Source organism: Solea senegalensis, linkage group LG10 (genome assembly GCF_019176455.1).
Source record: "Solea senegalensis isolate Sse05_10M linkage group LG10, IFAPA_SoseM_1, whole genome shotgun sequence".
In the NCBI taxonomy this organism is placed as follows: domain Eukaryota; kingdom Metazoa; phylum Chordata; class Actinopteri; order Pleuronectiformes; family Soleidae; genus Solea; species Solea senegalensis.
In genome coordinates, this window is record NC_058030.1 from 22,598,498 (window position 1) to 22,616,554 (window position 18,057).

At 42.2% G+C, this 18,057-nt stretch overlaps 1 protein-coding gene across 1 annotated transcript; it reads right to left on the bottom strand.

Annotated features, from left to right (window-relative positions):
* Positions 1-304: 304 nt before the first annotated feature.
* On the bottom strand, positions 305-17,634 carry elapor2a (endosome-lysosome associated apoptosis and autophagy regulator family member 2a). Its single transcript, XM_044035857.1, has 22 exons — positions 17,339-17,634; positions 14,253-14,373; positions 11,746-11,935; positions 11,522-11,669; positions 9,313-9,402; positions 8,532-8,637; positions 8,294-8,446; positions 7,049-7,137; positions 6,513-6,693; positions 6,297-6,425; positions 5,360-5,450; positions 5,169-5,271; positions 4,945-5,082; positions 3,353-3,616; positions 3,086-3,259; positions 2,311-2,497; positions 2,130-2,226; positions 1,941-2,042; positions 1,736-1,862; positions 1,361-1,539; positions 657-825; positions 305-436 (listed from the first exon to the last, which is right to left on the bottom strand). The coding sequence occupies exons 1-22, from the start codon at positions 17,447-17,449 to the stop codon at positions 368-370; spliced, it is 3,018 nt and encodes a 1,005-aa protein (XP_043891792.1). The 5' UTR covers positions 17,450-17,634; the 3' UTR covers positions 305-367.
* Positions 17,635-18,057: the final 423 nt, after the last annotated feature.

The following is an 18,057-nucleotide window of genomic DNA, read 5'->3' on the forward strand; positions in this document are numbered from 1 at the left end:
AAGCGGCACCATGGCTTGATAAAGAAACATTATCTGCTACACAGAGTGAAATAAATACAAACACATGTCAAATAGGTCCTTTTCTTAACCTGAGCTCTTGGAACAGCCTTTCTGACATCGACCTGGATCTGAAGATGACCAGGAAGTGTCTCTCACACACAGTTGGACGGCTTTGTCGTACCCGAGCTTTAAGGCCAGCAGCAGCATGTTAGTGGGACTCCTCTGAACCTGGTTCTGGGAGCCTAACGTGTGTCAGTGAACACACACTTGGTTCTTCCAGGGTACTGAAGCTCATAAAGGGTTGGGGTGGTGAGGGTCCATCAGTGGTGAAGTCTCTCCAGGGTCAGCACTCACTTCACCACATCTCCTAGCTCCACACTAGTGCTTTGGAATGGGATGAGTTCAGCTGCACGTTTTCGTACATCTCACCGTTTCCCTGAAATCAGAATACAAATGTTTATTTTTTTTCCCATAATTTAACAGCTTCAGAATCTTCAGAACCATTGTGATGGTTAATGTCTTGTTGTGGGGAGATTGGGGGCTGTCTCCACTCCCTCCCTCAGCTCTCAGCCCACAAAAAGTCTAATTGGGTGGAGTTAGCGTCAGAAGACGGGGTTTAATAACACTTTAAAGTCATGTGATACTTTAACTCTCACCTTGGAGGCTATGGCTTTGAGTTTGCCAAGCAGAGAAGGTTTTGTGTAGACGACTTCGTCCTCTATGTCTCCCTCGTTCTCTCCCTCCATCACAGCACAGCTGTCGGCCCCTGGCATGTCGCACTCCTTATTGGCAGACATCACTAACCGGGAATACTTATACTCCAGCCTGGAGAGGAGACAAGCCACAGAGTCAATAATGTAGAGGAGGAGTAATGTTGCCAACATGAACATGAAACAGAAACTGTGAAGGGGAAGCAAAGATTCAAGAGGGACTCTCATTTCCACATGAGACATGTTAAAACAACACGCAGTACTCTGGGTAACTCAGCAACACTGACGGAATAATAATAGAATACTAAATGAGGATATTAAATCATTTAAAAGAGCAATAAAAACACACCCATAAAGACTTTTTTTAAGAAAAAGACAATAACAGGAGTCAGGTATCGCACTAAATTGGTTAAAACAGTAAAGATAATACTTTTCATCTGGTGGAAAGAGTAGAGGAAAGGAAAGGAAAGGAAAGGACAGGAGAGTGGAGTGGAGGAGAGGAGAGGAGAGGACTGGATCATTCCAGACAGTTGTTGATACCAGATGTGAACAGGGTCATGAGGACACTGAGGTAGAGGACAGGGAAGTATGGCATGAGAAGTGGAGACTAGGTTAAGGAGGGATGAAGGGGGGAAACAATGAAATGGTACCGTTTATTCTTCTTCCAGAAGTAGCAGGTGATGGAGATGAGCAGCACTGCGGTGAAGGCTCCCAGACCTGCACCGAGATGTATCCAGAACTCCATACCCTCACATGGCAGACTTTTCTTCTCCGGCAACGTCACACCCCCCATGCACAGCTTTGGTTCAGTCCACACATACAGCAGATCCTGAAGATGAACACACACACGCTCAATACTTAGCCAGTACTTCATATATGGTATAAGTATACATATATATATATATGTTTAAAAACAGGCCATCAACCAGTTCACAGTGCATTTAGCGGTTATCATTGGTTGGTTAAGCCCTAGCCTCTGTGCTAACAGGCTAAACTCTGTGTCCCCTGTGTCCCCACACACACACCTGGTGTCCTCCCTTGCAGGCTCCTTCTATCTGATGGTAGTCTCTGCGTGTGCATGTGGGACAAGCCCCTGAGCTCTCCCATAAGAAATGGAACGTGCAGCCGTCGCATGTTCCTGCAGGACACTGACTGTAGAAGACACAGACACACAGTCTCAGTCGGTCACTGCTACATCACATCACAGCAACAGTGACAGAGATGTTGTACCTGGGAACTGAGAGCTCTCCTCTAGAGCTCTTCTCTGGGTTACAGCGAAGCGTGACCACGGCACTGCGACCAGACTCGCATGAAGAGGTCGTTTCTAAAGACCTTACAGACAAACGTAGAGAAAACGTGTTTTGAGCACTGATGTTTTTCCCAAAGATAAAATGAAACGTGTGTGGAATTATGAGTTACTTGTAGTAGAAGTTCACATCGGGGACTTTCTTCGAGGTCTGGGGGAACAGCTCTGGTGCAGCCTTTATTTCACCAAGTGTAGTACTGACTGTTGCTCCTGCAGGACATAAAAGCCGGGTTGCTTAATTGTGATAATGCACTTTCAAATGTTACCAAAAGTCCCTCACGTTCGCACACTAACCAAGAAATGTGTCAGCCAGGTTGATGGACTGTGATGACAGCGCTGTGTGGAAACTCCGCCCACTGGCCGGGATGATGGTGGACTGACAGATGAAGGTCTTGACGGCAGAGGCTCCTTCACCTTTCTCCGCCTGGTGCTCGGTGAGGGACAAGTCTGTGACGTTGTCCGTGCACACGGCCAGATGACCCTGAGACGGAACATTATGAAGGATTTACGTTGTAAAATGACCATGAAGCGTCGTCAGAGATGAAGGAAGACATGTTCAACTGAAATAAATGCCTTCTCTACAGACAGTCACAGTTTAAGTTTTAATTTACAGCCCATGTAGGAGCCAAATTCTTTTTTAAACAAACATTGGCCCGCAGGTCGTTTGAGTTTGACACCTCCACGTTGGACCTTGTTTGGTTTGAAATAGACAGTTTTGTTTTGTTCATTGTGACATTTTCAGTTTATTTTCTACGACACTGTTTTGGAAATCCACGAGGAGCCAATAAACGGACCTCATTTTGTTTTAGAAGCACGTCTGGATATAAGCGTCTATTTCTCTCAGTCATCAAAGGAGCAACTCACACGGTCTGTGGTCACTGCAGCCTACAAATGTGAGTAAACCATAATAACGTTGTTCATAACACTTAACACCAAATGTATATGGGGGCTGCGCGGTATTAGGAAATCGTGCAATATCTGATAAAATTGCTGAATATTGTGATAAAGAGAGAAATTTTTGTGCCATTTTGTGCGAGTGTGTGTGAAGTGTGTTCATCTCTGCACAAACCTGTCCTCCACACAGGCTGATGTTGAAGTTGTGGAAGTATTTGGTGCCTTTGGAGGTAAAGCTTGGACCGTTCATCAGCGATCCTACAGACCCCATGAGGCTGAAGTCAAAGGTCAGAGTGGCGTTGCCCTCTGTGTGGGTGAAGTGACAGTCACTGTAACATAAACCGTGGTCCTGAGAAGAAGAACACAGACAACATAAGGTATAAGGTCGTGTGTCATATAAATAATCACGTTTCATAAAAAAGAGACAGAATCCGTCACAAACCTTGTCACTCCTGCTGGCAGGTCCACAGGGTCTGCAGGCGTCAGGGCCCGGCGTGGCATGAGAGACGAGGTACGTGTTCCGCGGACACTCTGTGCACTGGTTGCTGAGCGCGTCGATATAATGTCCGGGTGGGCAAGGCACGCAGGTGGAGCTGGACGTCTGGGTGCTGAGGGCGCAAGCCCTGCAGGCGGAGGACACGCCGTCCACGGCGTTACTCACCGAGATGGAGTAGATCCGTGCCACGTCAGCGACGTGCTGACGCAGCTGGAAAAACACGAGCAGAACGGGAAGTGAACCAACTGTTTAAGGACGAACCAAACAAACACCAACCGCTACACGAGTGTCCAGTGCAATATTTGCAAACACAAAACAAACCAGACGCAGAGTGAGTTTGTTTGGGCTGTGATATAAAAATGGTGGCACAAGACGGCTCTGTAAATCAAAGTACATATAAAAGGCTTATTCTAAGCCTCAGAAACCAAATGATTGTTCTTTTAAAGCATGAATACACTGATTAAAACAAACCATGACCAATAAACCCTCATAAACTGGACCTTTAAGCTCCCACTCTGCTACTACCAGGGTGGCTGGAAGTATCTGGACTAAATATCCTCCCATAAAAAACATCTTGTCTTTTTCTATGAGTTCAGTGATGAAATGCTGATTGTTTGATTAGCAGTTTGGTTTCAGCACCACCTCAGAAATGATCTCTGAAAGCAAACACGACGGAGTGTTTGCTTTGCCTAGTTTTACGAGACTGACTGAGGATGATAAAGCTTTGCAGAACTCTTCTGTTTCACGACCTGATTTACTGATTTACTGATCTTATCAAGGCTCCAAGTCACAAAAGATTGGCCAACCAATGTAAAAACGTGTTGTTTTCCTTGAGCCGATCACCGCGTCCTGTTGCATATCATAATAACGTTGGTAATAATACAAATAAAGACATATAATGTGACACTAAATGTTCCACACTGTCACTGCACATTTTTTTTTCTTTAAAAAAAAAAAAAAAAAAGGGCAGCCCGTGGGCCAAGTGAAAAGGGAACTTGACTTGTAACCAGAAGGTCGCCAGTTAAAATCCCCACCCAGCCAAAAAGGGCTCGGGTACCCCTGAGCAAGGTACCCAACCCCCCAATGCTCCCTGGGCGCCACTCAGTGTGGCAGCCCACTGCTCCTAATTCTAGGATGGGTCAAAATGCAGAGGAATACTTTCCCTAAGGGGATTAATAAAACTAACTTTAACTTTAACTTTAATTTAAAAGTCAAATATCTAGTGACAATGGCTCACGTACCACTTGATCTCACTGCTAACGCGACTGCAGGAGAAACTGATTTTAACCCGAAACAAAAGTCTATTCCTGCTCAAGTATATGAGATATAAAGACTGCTTTGTCTTAATGTTGGACAGGATTTTCTGGCTGTTGGAGTTTTGTAAACCACTCACTCTCCCGCACAAAAGTCCATGGAGAAAATCAGCAACTTTACAGCAAAAGTATTCTTAAGAGGTCACAGGTGCACAGCCAGGTAAAGTCAGTTTTTTTCATCCTGGTGAATAATAAATAAATGCATCAGTGTGTCGTTGAGCTTACATCTGAAGGTTGGTTGGTCCTCTGGAAAGCCCACGTGTAGGAAACCGAGGCGTTCTTGGTCATGACGTGTGTGTACGTCTGTCTGCTTTTAGTTCCCTCCCATGACTCCACTACAGTGGTGCTCTTCCTGTTTACGTCCTACAAGGGTCATTTCACCATGAGTCGATATCTCATTCAAACACATGCACATTAAGTAGCAGCAGACATGTCGGGCGCCGCCTCACCATCATGAAGTAGAGCTCACAGTCAGCCTTGCACGAAGTCTCAAATTCAAACGTGACGCGGCCGAACTCTGTGGCAGAGTGGCTCGACATCGACGTGGGGAGCCTGACGCAGCAAACGGAGACAAGAGGAATCAGACAGAGAGACGACAGCGCGATGGACAATGGAAGAAACACAGCACCACTCGACTTACTTGAATCCAGGAACATGGATGTTGAGGATGAGGTAATCGTTATCTGAGCTCCCGGCTCCGCTCTGAACGTGATCACCCGCCACTTCCCAACCTAGAGGACACGGCGGTTAGATCCAGAGCTGCAGCTAACATCATCGATTCATCTTTACTTAATTAAACAAAGTGTCAGAAAACGTTCACCACAAATCTCTAAGTGATTTAGAGACGACGATGAGGTCCTTAAATGTCCTCAAACTAAAATCAATCACTTTAAATGATCCCTTGATATATGGAACAAAGAAAGATGAAAATATTCAGATTTAAATCAAAGGATTGTTTTAATTATTAAAAAAACAAAAAAAACAAAGGCATAAATGATCATAAATGTACCATAGTGTTGCTTTAAAGCAGCCACTCCTATACTTAAGAATGTCATTGCACCAAAACCTTCAATCACAACTCATTAATAATAATATTCTTGTATTTTGATATATATTATTTATTTAAAAACTGGCAGAAAATAACTCATACTACCTCAATAAATCAAGATAATAATGTACAGCTGTGTGAAGCTAAGTTACAAAACTGCAAATGAAAAATCTTTCTTTATTTTTATGATCGCTCACAGCTCACATGCAGTACCGCCAACCCCCACTGGGGGGGGGGCCATAGCTATCGGAGTAAAGTCTAAAAATCATCCTTGTTTTAAGCATTGGACGACACGTTTGATTCCACTCTGACAAAGATGCAAATATTTACATTTCTTACAGTGTTAAACCTTTCAATTTTCGTTCTTTCAGAAACTCAGAATGAGTCACAGGGTCAAGCCATTTTGGACCACCATGTTTTGTTACAGTAGCCCACAATGGACAAACTAAATATCTTATGTCAGCTGCAACGTCGCAAATAAATGAAGTTGTACGTACTGTAGCTTTAAGATTCAAGACCTCAAACTCACCATTCATGCTGTCACACTTGGAGTTGCCCACGTTGAAACAGGAAGTCTTCATGTTGGCAGGAAGAATATTCCACCATTTATACTCATAACCGAGGGTGGGTTCAGTCCCTGCCGGACACTGCTGACACGCTGGTGGACGGACGGGGATTCAAAAGAGAATTCAGCAAAACTGAAGGAAGGAAAACGAAGCAGAGCGAGAAACTGAGTTCTGAGTACCTTTGAGTCCATCAGAGAAGGTCCCAGGTGGGCAGGGCGAGCAGGTGGCTGTGTCATTGTTATAGAAACCAGGGTTACACGGGGGGCACGGCTCTCGCGTCCCACCTGCAGGTAACGTCACAGCTCCGGTCGCAGCCTCCAGACAGATCTTAGGCTCAATCCACGTATAAATGACCTGCGTCTGAAATCACAGGATATGAAAATAATAAGATAAGAAAGTCCTTTATTAGTCCGACAATGACAGGAATAAATAATAAACATGCAGAGAGCCGAAACGATTAATCGATTGAAATTAATCGACAACTCTTTTGATAATCAATTAATCGGTTTGAAGCTTTTTCATGATTAAAACAAGATTTCCGATTGTTTAAGCTTCTTAAATGTGAATATTTAAGAATATACCAAACGATTAATTGATTAATTGAGACATATATAAAAAGGAGTTGAGCTGAGATTCTCTTGTTCCATTCTACGTGTGTGTGTGTGTGTGTGTGTGTGTGTGTGTGTGTGTGTGTGGTGTTTATCTCCTTCATCACCTTGCCTTCATTGTCACACGCTGTGTGGATCTGGAAATAGTCCTTGGACGAACACGGAGGTCTGTCCTTACACATCGCTGATCCCTCCGCTTGGAAAAGTGAGCAAAAAAAGAGTCGTTTAAAAAGAGCAACTGCAGAATACATTTAGAACACTCATCAAAACACGAGAATCAAAGTGAAATACAGAAGCGTTCAGTAAAGGGAAGTAAATAATGATGCCATATTTGATTTAAAGAAAATAATAATTAGCCATTTCCTGCTTGCAGACTCTGCTAAAGGCACAGCAGTCATGCAACATGCATGAAGAGGTGAACTCCATGAAATATGTAATAACTCTGAGCCTATTCTTGTCTCATCACGGCTCAAACAGGGTCGAGAACACAGACTGCTTTACATGTGGGAATAAACAAAACGGATGTGTTACTCGTCTTCATTCAAATAGTAACAGATGACATTTTTCTGGGGATGAATGTTGATGAATGGCCCGAGAAAAAAGAAAATCTAATTTCACATACTCAACCACATTCAAGGGAGTATTATGGGATAAGTCGATTAAAAATGCAGGAGAACTTAAAAATAATAAATCACTTAAAAATACAACAGCATTCATCCACAAAAATGATTCTTCTTCTAAAGTTTGATGAACTTTCAATCAATTTGTGCCGTATCGTTTGTTACACTTAATAATAACACTTGTTATTCTTATAAAATAAAATGCCCTTTTTTAAATGTAATTTTTAGTGTTAGCTGTCATGCATTCCACAGCTATCATAATACATTAGTGGTAACAGGAAGTAGTCACACTTTGCAGTTTTCCAGTAACAGCTTGGCAATAAAAATATCATTATTCTTATAAAATGAGTATTCAATTATTCAATTACTCACTTGATTATAAAAAGTGGATCAGTTACTGTTATTATTCATAATATACAGCATTAAAAAGCTACAAAACTAATGTTTTATCAATCATTGCATTCATAAAAATAAATCTCTCAGTAGCAGCAGCAGCAGTAAACATTTAGTTAATGGACTTCATGTGAGTTTGCAGAAGAGATGACATTTACCAGGGTCTTTGAATGCATCTCGTTAGAATATTTGAATATTCTGCAAATAATACCACGGAATGTCAGCGTGGAGGTAGATTACTTGTGATCCAGAGCTGGTCTGGAAGCACAAATGCTGTTTTCAAATGAAGCTTAATTAAGAATGTCCACAACTGGTTCTGCAACAGTCGTCCTCACTCACCTGCATACTGAATGCTGGTGTCACAGGGAGTGCAGGAGCTGGCGCCGTGACCCGAGAAGGTGTCCCGAGGGCAGGGTTCGCACGTGGACGAGCCTGGGACGCGACTGAACGTCCCCGGTTTGCACAGAAAACACTCTGACGTGTAGGCGACTCCTTGTAGACGCAAACAACAAAGAGTGTTTTCATTGTCACTGACAGAGTGAGAGGTTAAAAAAAATAAGTAGAAAAAATGACAAACCTTCTATTTGGATGTTTTTCAGCAAGACAGGTTTCACCACTTTTGTCCCCATCAGGACACCTCCTGTCCTCCAGTACAGGATGTTGGTCCCAGACTTCAGGTTCACCTTGAACACACACAATGTTGAATGCATGATATCGGACTTTTTGCCGATATCCGATGCTTGGGCAGATAACTGATACCAATATTTACAAGTTTCTTCATTTAATCTCTTCTGTTGTGAAATGAACATCATATTTTTCATACTTTATAGCAGATGTAGATACCGTTGCTGTGCCGATAATAACGGAATGAACCCGATCAAACTAAATTACTGGATATGAAGAGTTCAGACTTCACTGCATTTACACAAATAGCCAATTGAATATGAAATGTATTATAAAAAAACAACAAATTAAGTAGTATTAGTTCTAACTATTTATTCAGTTTGTTTAATTTATAAATAAAATTTAAAAAAATCCTATTTCAATTAGACTAATACAGTATAATATATGAGCTATAAATCATTGAATAGTGGAAACCGTCCAGCTACCTGAACATTTATTAAATGATTACAGTTAACAGGACATTTTCCGCCCAAAAATACAAAATACAGGACTGAACAAATGTTATAGTAATAAAATAAAACTAAAAACACTGAAGGCAACAGTGAGCGACAGCAGCGTCTTACTGTGGCCAGACTTCCTGCTTGTTTACAGGGATTTCGTGCCGGCGGCACATTTATTGTGTTTATTGTGGGAGAGGTGTCACACAGTGTTCATGTCAACAGTGCTGCACTCACGGTGTGTGTCGCCCATTCACCGTGACTGGTGAGTTTGAGCCACTTGGCGTCAGTGGACTGATCCATCTCCTGACACTGGTCATTCTGGATCTGAGAAAACAAACAATAAACAACCGGTGTCCAGACATGCACATTTGTGTTTTATCAACATGAGTAAATATAGGGCTGGGAATGTATCAGTATTTTATCTATTATTACGATTTATCATTATTATTATTGGATAAATGAGTGATAAATTAAATATTATAGAGTGATTAAAACATATATAGTGATTTGTAGATAGATATCTATGTAATTTGTACATAGATATACGTACAAATTATATTTTAAAAGTGTCACTCAATAACACGTAATTATTGTGTTATAGCAGACGTCAATGTTTCTAACATACGTAAATATCCTTCACTTAACATTAAAAAGCCAAAGAAATAAACCAGGAATGATCTGAAATGTATTTTCAGATCATGTCATACAGATCGTAAACGGCGTGTTATTAACAGTGTATTGTTCTAACACCTGTGTGCAGCTTTATATCCACATAAATGTCATATACCTAAAAACATCTAGATAGTATGTATATGCCATATTTCCCAGCCTTATAATAAATATTTTTATTGGGTACACTTGTGTATTGAAACAATAAAGTATATGCCAGTAGAATTCATTCATTCATGAACACAACTTTTATTTCAAAAAGGACCAAACGTTTCTAAAAGACTTCAACTAAGGCCGCATTTCCACCGGCTCGCACGGCACGGCACGTCTCAAAGCGAGCCAGACTGGCGGCCACTGATTGGTCAGTGTGCCGTCACAGGAAGAGTGCCGAACTGTAGATCAGTTAAAAATACTTAACAATCCTAAAAACGTGGCTTAATCTCCAACAATTACCAGGGAAATGTCTAAAATGTCAATATTTAACAGAGGAGTCTGGTGTATTAAGCGACTGCACTGCTGATTGCCGCTGTATTTCAGTCCAGTGACTCCTCCGGTCCTGGAGGAAGTACTGAACAAATCTTATTAATTAACAGATTCTAATGATTCAGTTACACTGAAAACAACTGCTTTACAAGTCACTCATCACTCTTTTGTGTGTGTGTGTGTGTGAAACAAAGTCACAGCAGTTTCATGCAGCCGTGCGGTGATGACTCCGCCCACGTTGAGTAGCTACTGTTCTGTAAAACTGTGGAAAACCAACCTAAACCGTGCCGAGGCGAGGCCGGACCATAGGTGGAAAATGGGCTTAAGAGCTAGTTAAAAGGCCCAACTCGTCTTGCCATAGTATTGTTATTGTCATTATGGCTCAGTTCCATTTTAGTGTCACGACACTGATCTCTGCCAGTGAGGCAGCCTGCACAACAGCAGGATACAACGATATGGAATGCAGCCAGTGATAACGCTGTTGCTTTCCTCCGCTGTGACGATGTGTCAGCTTACAACAGACAACAGGAGACCTGAGCGCGGTCACACTCTGCTCTCACTTAAATATCTGTATCTGAAAAAGTGGAAAAAAAGGTTTTAAAAAAGCATGTGACGTTTGAGACCTCTGTCCTTCAGAGATTGTCTTGGAATTGTCACAGACTCCTGTACGTGACTCAATGCCAGGATCCTTCAGTGTGAACGCACAGACGTCCCTGTGTCATTACGTTTCACGCGCCTTAACCTCAAGCTCTGTGTGAAACTGGAATACTTCAGCAACACAACCCACACGAGCAATAACAACGCGTCACATGAGCGCCGAGAGGCGGACGACGAACAAACGACCGGACCCACAAGAAAACACAAACTCACTGCAAAGGATTTCGATTTTTCTTGCACCAATGGAAGTAAATACAGTTAAATATTCAACAGATGGTGTAGTGGTTAGCACTTTTGCCTTTGAAGCAAGAAGACCCAGGTTCCAGCCCTGGTTGGAACAAGGGCCTTTCTACATTTCTCCATGTGTGTGTGTGGGTTTTCTCTGGGTTCCAGACATGCAATATGGGGGTTAGGTCAATTGGACACTCCGTAGATTGACCGTACGTGTTGTTGTCTCTGTGTGTCCCTGCGATGGACTGGGTGTACCAGCGTGTGACCCCGCCCATTGCCCTATATCAGCTGAGATTGGCACAGCATCCCCCGCGACCCTCGTGTGGAGGATAGAGTGGTAGAAAATGGACAGATCTCTAAATTATAGAATGGTTTAAGAATAAAGATAGATCATAGCACTCACAAAGAACTCAAAGAGCAGGTTGTTGTCTGGATACTGGTACTCAAAGCTGACGGAGCCTTGTTTCTTCAGATGGACGGCGTAGATGAGCGACACCGTGCATTCGTCCCTGTTGGACTCCAGGTAGTTTCCCTGAGGTGTCCAGGAGGAGCTGCGAGGGAAAACAACATAAAACTCCAAACTTTCTGGATGTGGATCTGAGCGTTTCCTGAATCTCACTCACACACCTGTTGCAGGTGAGTCGGTCTTCTCCGCGGGGAGCGTTCTCCAGCGACGTCGCCAGGCTGCTGAATCCACTGGGCATGGAATCCCATTGGTCGAAGCGGACGCCGCTGCCGAGGGAGTAGCTTCCTGCCGCGCACTTCATGCACTGCTGAGCCGACATCTCCAGGAACTCCCCGGACTTACATGAGAAGGCTGCAGGGCAGAGAGAGAGAGAGAGAGAGAGAGGGGGGGGAGAGAGAGGGAGGGAAAAACATGCTTATAATATAAAAGTGGATCTAACTAAAGAGACATGATCCTAATCCTTACATCCTGTTACACACTGTGTGTGTCTGTGCACAGCTAATGTGCTTTTCTGCATCTGCCAGCGTCACACTCAGCTTTTCCTCACGCTCACTCTGCTTTGGTCAAACGCCGTGATGATGCCTCAGGGTGCTTTAAAGCCACCAGCGAAAAGAAGAAGAAGTGTGTGCACAGATATATTCTGTTCTTCCTTGAGGGACAAAGATGTTTTGTAGGAGGCAGATTTCTCTGCCAAAGCTGATATGACACTCAGTATCGGTCCTACACATCGCATGCTTCACTATGTACAGACTGTAAATATGTACAGTATATAAATTAAATAATTAATTATAAAGCATTTTAGCTGAGGCAGTTAATTTCTTCTTCATAGGAGAAGAATATTTGTTACACATTGAGACAATTGTATTTTTAAAATGTGTTGTTAACAGCTCCATCGTTTAAAAAGGTCAGACTGATATCAGTGTCAGCAGATATTCCATTTATCAGACACATAAATGTATCAGACACAAAAAAAGTGGTATCTTAATCCATTATACATCTTATATTGTAAGCTTTTACAAGCTGTTACATCACATTGTGTTGATTTTTGATATAAGTTAAGGTAAACGTAATAAATAATAAACATGCATTTTAACATCATTGAATATACAAAATAGATATTTTTTAAATCACATTACAACAGAATATATAGTACATAATCAAATATACACAGCATTAAATTTATTTACAGTGTAATTACCAGAAATGCTGCACTTCTCTAAATGACACTGGTGATATCGCACATGTTTGGAGCAGCATGTATAGTTTGTGTTTATTAATCTAGAGGTTGATTGATGTTGTTTTTCTATGGAAATGCAGGTTTAGCCAACAGTGGATATGACACTGATTTTATTTTGGCGGGTTCCTTTTTATTCATTTATATCTAATAATCCCCAGTTTAATAATTTGTGGTATAAACGTGTCAATTTGAATAAATAAGTAATAATGGGCTGATTTGTTGCATAATCTCTGGATGATGCAGATTATTGTTGCCGTTTTGCATTAAAGAGGTAAAGATGACGGAGTCCTGTTTTTCTTCTTTTGTGCTTTTTGTGTTGACTTTAAACAGGAAGATGACAAAGTAACAAAAGGTGTGAGGTGATTGTTGTGTTCCTGCCAAACTGGAAACATTTCTTTCTTTCCTTTTTACACAGGAATGCAACGAGCAGTGTGGTCTGACTGTATATTAACATTTAACGCTCCTCATAATAATCCACTATTATAATTCAGGTCGGCTGCAACTAACAATTATCTGTGTGTTTTTTTTTGATTCATCATTTGGTCCGCAAAAAAAAAAACTGTTGATCAATATTTTTAGAACTTAAAACAATTTATTTGAAGAAACATGTTCACACTTAAGCAGCTGAACAATCTGAGAACTGGTTTTGCTAATTAATGGATTATCAAAATAACTGACAATTAATTTATTCATTTGTTTCCGGCTAATCGCTGCAGCCCTAAATAGGCCTGTTCAGATTCAAACTCCAGCTCACACACAGATTCCGCCTGTGATAACATGAATGGAACCATAGGTGAAGCAGACAGACAGACAGAGCAGGATGAACCTGTTCCTTTGTGACCACCCTGTAACAAGAAGACGTCTTTTCCACTGGAAAAATCTGCCTCTCTTTTAACGACCAGTCAGATGTCAGTGAAAACAAAGTTTTACTAAAGCTTTAAGTCAATCGTAAATTCAATATTAACCATTAGATATTCAAACTGAGAATGTAGAAAGATCAGAAATATGACTAACATTTGAAATGTTTATTTGCGATTTCCAAACGACTCATTGTTCTGACCTCGTCACCTTTCCTTCAGCAGATCCATTTCAAGAACCAAACATTAGCAATAAAAGACGCAAGTCTCAAAAACCATCTGTCACCACTCAGTGAACCTCCCACACTGTCGGAAGACATTTTTAGCAACAGCATGGTGAGATAATGAGGCGGCTGAAGCAGTAAAAGCTGCAGAAAACCAATTAAGGGACAGCATTTTTGGGTTTGTTTTTTTCCCTCTGAGGTTATTGTCCTGTGCTCGGTTCTGAGGCGTTCCAAACAGGGTCAGTCAGTGTGCGATGAAGTGGTGGAAATTCCTGACTGCTGATAAGAGGGTGAGGGACACACACACACACACACACACACACACACACACACACACCGACTGGACTTACTGCACTTTGTGCCACGTACGGGCTCCGGGAGTCCAGTGCAGGCACCGGCTCTGTGTGGGATGGCCACTCTCCACCGAGATCCAGTACTGTCACACTCTGTGTACTCGTAGTAGTAGTCTGTCTGCCAATTACACACACACACACACACACACACACACACACACACACACAGAAGAAAACATGCACGTTAGAAATCAGCCACAAATCACATGAAATAACAAAAGGCCTCCACCCTCCATGAAGTCTGAGTCACTGTGGCCGACAATCATTTACACATCAAAGCTGAATGAGGAGGACACGGCTACTGTATCAGCAGCACAGTCTCACGTCTCTCTGTAAACACAGTGTCCTGGAGTACCCAAGAAAAACCCTGAACTATCCCTTTAACGAGCACACACAGCTAGGTAGGTTTTATAAAACACGATGACCAGCAGTGTTATCTCTAAAGCCACAGCCACTCCTCCACCCTGGATACACAACATACCATCTCCATGGCAACAGTGACCGGGGACGATGGCAGCATTGTTGTCGCCGCCCGATTCTTCCTGATTTCAGCAGAAACACTGAGAGGACGTGATTATTATTGTCTGTAGCAGGGCAGTGGTTCACTCTGGTGTCTATAATCTATCTGTGGTCTCTTGTGCACCATAAACAGAGCACGGCGGCCACGTTTCACAGCACTTAAACCCGATTTTAACAGCACAGAACATGGCAGAAGTCACTTTTCTTCATCTCGTTTTCATTGTTTCAGCTCTGAGTCTAACTCAAACACACCGGAAACAAGTTCTATCTTTAAGTTTACGTCTAGGGCTGCGACTGTTACTCGGTTATTAATCAGTTACTTAGTCGATCGCCAACTCTTTTGCAGCATTCGTGATTCGCTAATCGAATTCTATTAAGTGACTTAAAGATTATCTGCAGTTAATGAAATGAGCACACAACAAGAAATCTACAAAAGGATGGGATTGTAATCTGAGGATATTTGTACCAAAGGGTTCACAGCTCTTCAGTGACACACACAGAAAGCGTCACTGCTATTACTGTACTATATGTTCACATGACACTGAACAATAAACAATGAATGCCTTTAAATGTGACTGTCACCATGTGATGTGACAGTCAAACCATGTGATGACATGTGATGACATGTATGCAGTCGTCTCAGAGAACTGCTGCTGCTGCTGCTGCTGCTAATCTCATTCTCTGTGTGAAAACAGGGATTGAGCCAATAATAAGAGAGGAATGTTGCTCCTCTATCTTGGGACTGTGTGTCTGGGACAGAGCTGCCAGTCTGTGCTGAGGAGGTGTTGAGCCGAGCCGAGCCAGAGCACAGGGAAGGAAAAGGCCAAATCATGCAGGAAACTGATAACAGTGTGAGCGTGTGATGAGAACAGAGGAGAAGCTACAAGACTTATTCTACGGCCAATGCCCGTCTGAAGAAATCAGCTAATGGCACCTCACGATGCGATACGCGCTGCACGGTCCACGATACAGTGATTCTGTGTTAATCACTAAATTGCGAGACAGTCCTATATCGACACATCGCGATATCTGTCTAAGTTAAGACAACGAAACGTCAGGATTTCTCAACAAAGTGCCTGAAGTCCATGTATTGAACGTAGCTTTCTCCTCCATCATCCCTCTGCTTCAGCCAGGTCACTTCCATCCAAGTTTCACTCATGAGGCAGTGACGCCCTGTGAGTGAAACTGGCTCACAGGGTGAACTGGTTTACGTTAGAACGCCTTCCTTTAATCATTGACATATTAACATTATCGTTATGCACGAGGAAGGACGACGATATGTCACCAAATTGATATTTTGGCCCACTAATAATTATATATGTTATATGAAGGAATTTCTTTAGGTCCAATAAATGTGGCCAGTTTTATAAAATATATTCAATAATAAATGATCCACACAGTGGCTGCAGTGACTAATCGATCATTAATCAATCACTGAAGTAATCGTCGAGCATTTGAATAATTGATTCATAAGTAGCAGTATTTATTTCATTTTTTTAAATAATTAAATGTGAACATTTTCACAGTTCTTTGCTCTGTATCCATAGTTCTCAACCTGTGGTGCGTGTACCACCAGCGGTACGCGAGCATTTTAAGCTTAAGCTGTTAACAGCACATTTGTGCTAACGCACTTAGCAGCTAACCACAACCTGACATCTTACTGTGTAACAACATGAATCAGTTTTTTATTTTTATTTATCACTTTTACTACAGACGCACAATACTGGACCGATACTGATATGCCGATATATCGGGGGTGTGGCCAATAACTGATACTGATGTGTGTGTGTGTACATACACGTTCATGTAGTCATTTAGTCTCTCTGTCGTGAAATTAACGTTGCATTTTCATGTCACAGCAGATGCAGATATAAATGTTCTTTATTGCACAACATATATAAGATAACAGCGTATTCTGCCGATGTTTTAGTTAGCTTAGCATTAGTCATACCAGTGGATCTTGGCATCATACATGGTAAAGACAAATATGCTGATAATATCTTTTACAGTGTGATATTCCAGGTGTTTTGATTATATCTCATGTTAGATATTTGTGTCCCTAAATATCCAATACAACATTTTCACCACAGTCTGACCGAGCGTGATACAGAGTATCATATCGGCTTTTTCAATAACTGTATGACATACTGAGCTGTAACATTAGGTTCCTACACATTAAATCTTTCATTTAAAAAAAAAAAAAAAGGTCTGATCAAAAGAATATCGGCCTGATAAATCGGTCGACTGATTTATCAGTCTAGCTCTCGATGAGAATTGAAACCAGACCATAATAGACATTGATGCAGCTCCATGTTGTCCAGGCTTGTTCTAATGCTTGAAGGAACATCTCATGTTCCGGCTCTGATGCTCAACCTGATCATGACGCCATGACCCAACCCGGAAATGAGTCGTTTTTTTCATTAAATCCCATTTATTAGACACACTGAGTGTGTGTGTGTGTGTGTGTGTGTCCACAGCAGCAGCAGCAGCAGCATCACAGTGAGTGTGTGTGTGTGTGTGTTTCAGGCGAATCCCTGCTGTGTGGAGATCCTCGCGTGTCTCACCTCACTGCACGCTCTCTGTCCTGTCGCTCCGTCCATCAGCAGCAGCAGCAGCAGCAGCGCGCGCAGGATGCGAGCGCAACTGGCGACGAACCAAACACGGGAGCGCATCATGGACGAGGAGGAAGAAAGAAAACACAACACAGTGTGGATCCGCGAGAGAGGAGAGTGTGTGACGTCACTGGGTGGGATTAAAGCTCCGCTCACACACAGACGAACACCTGCCTCTGTCGCCTCGAGTCTGCAGATTGTAACCAAGCTAACCACCTGCGATTATCCTCCCTGTCAGTGCGCGGTCCTGGGCTGTCGTCAAGCTCACACTGGACACGCTCTACAACCACTTCCGGCTAGTCTTTTCAAAATAAAGCTGGCAACGCGGTTGAAACTGCCAGTAGAAATGTGACTTGTTTGCATATCCACATTTAATCCACATTTGATCTGGAATCTGCAGACAGCAGAATAAACACTTAAATAAAAACGAATCGTTTCGTTGTTTTTGTTGTAAGCATGACACAAAACCACTGACTGAGGCTTTATCCACACACAAACTCTATTTGTTTTCTCATTTTCGTCCTTAAAGAGTTTTCTGTAAACCACACAAATGACTGGCCTGTGTGTGGCGCTGTAACAGCACCAGAAACAGTGAAGGAGGTGTGCAGCATATGTTTTTTAAAGTAGTATGCATGCTGTTTATATACTTACATAAAATATACATTAAAAAA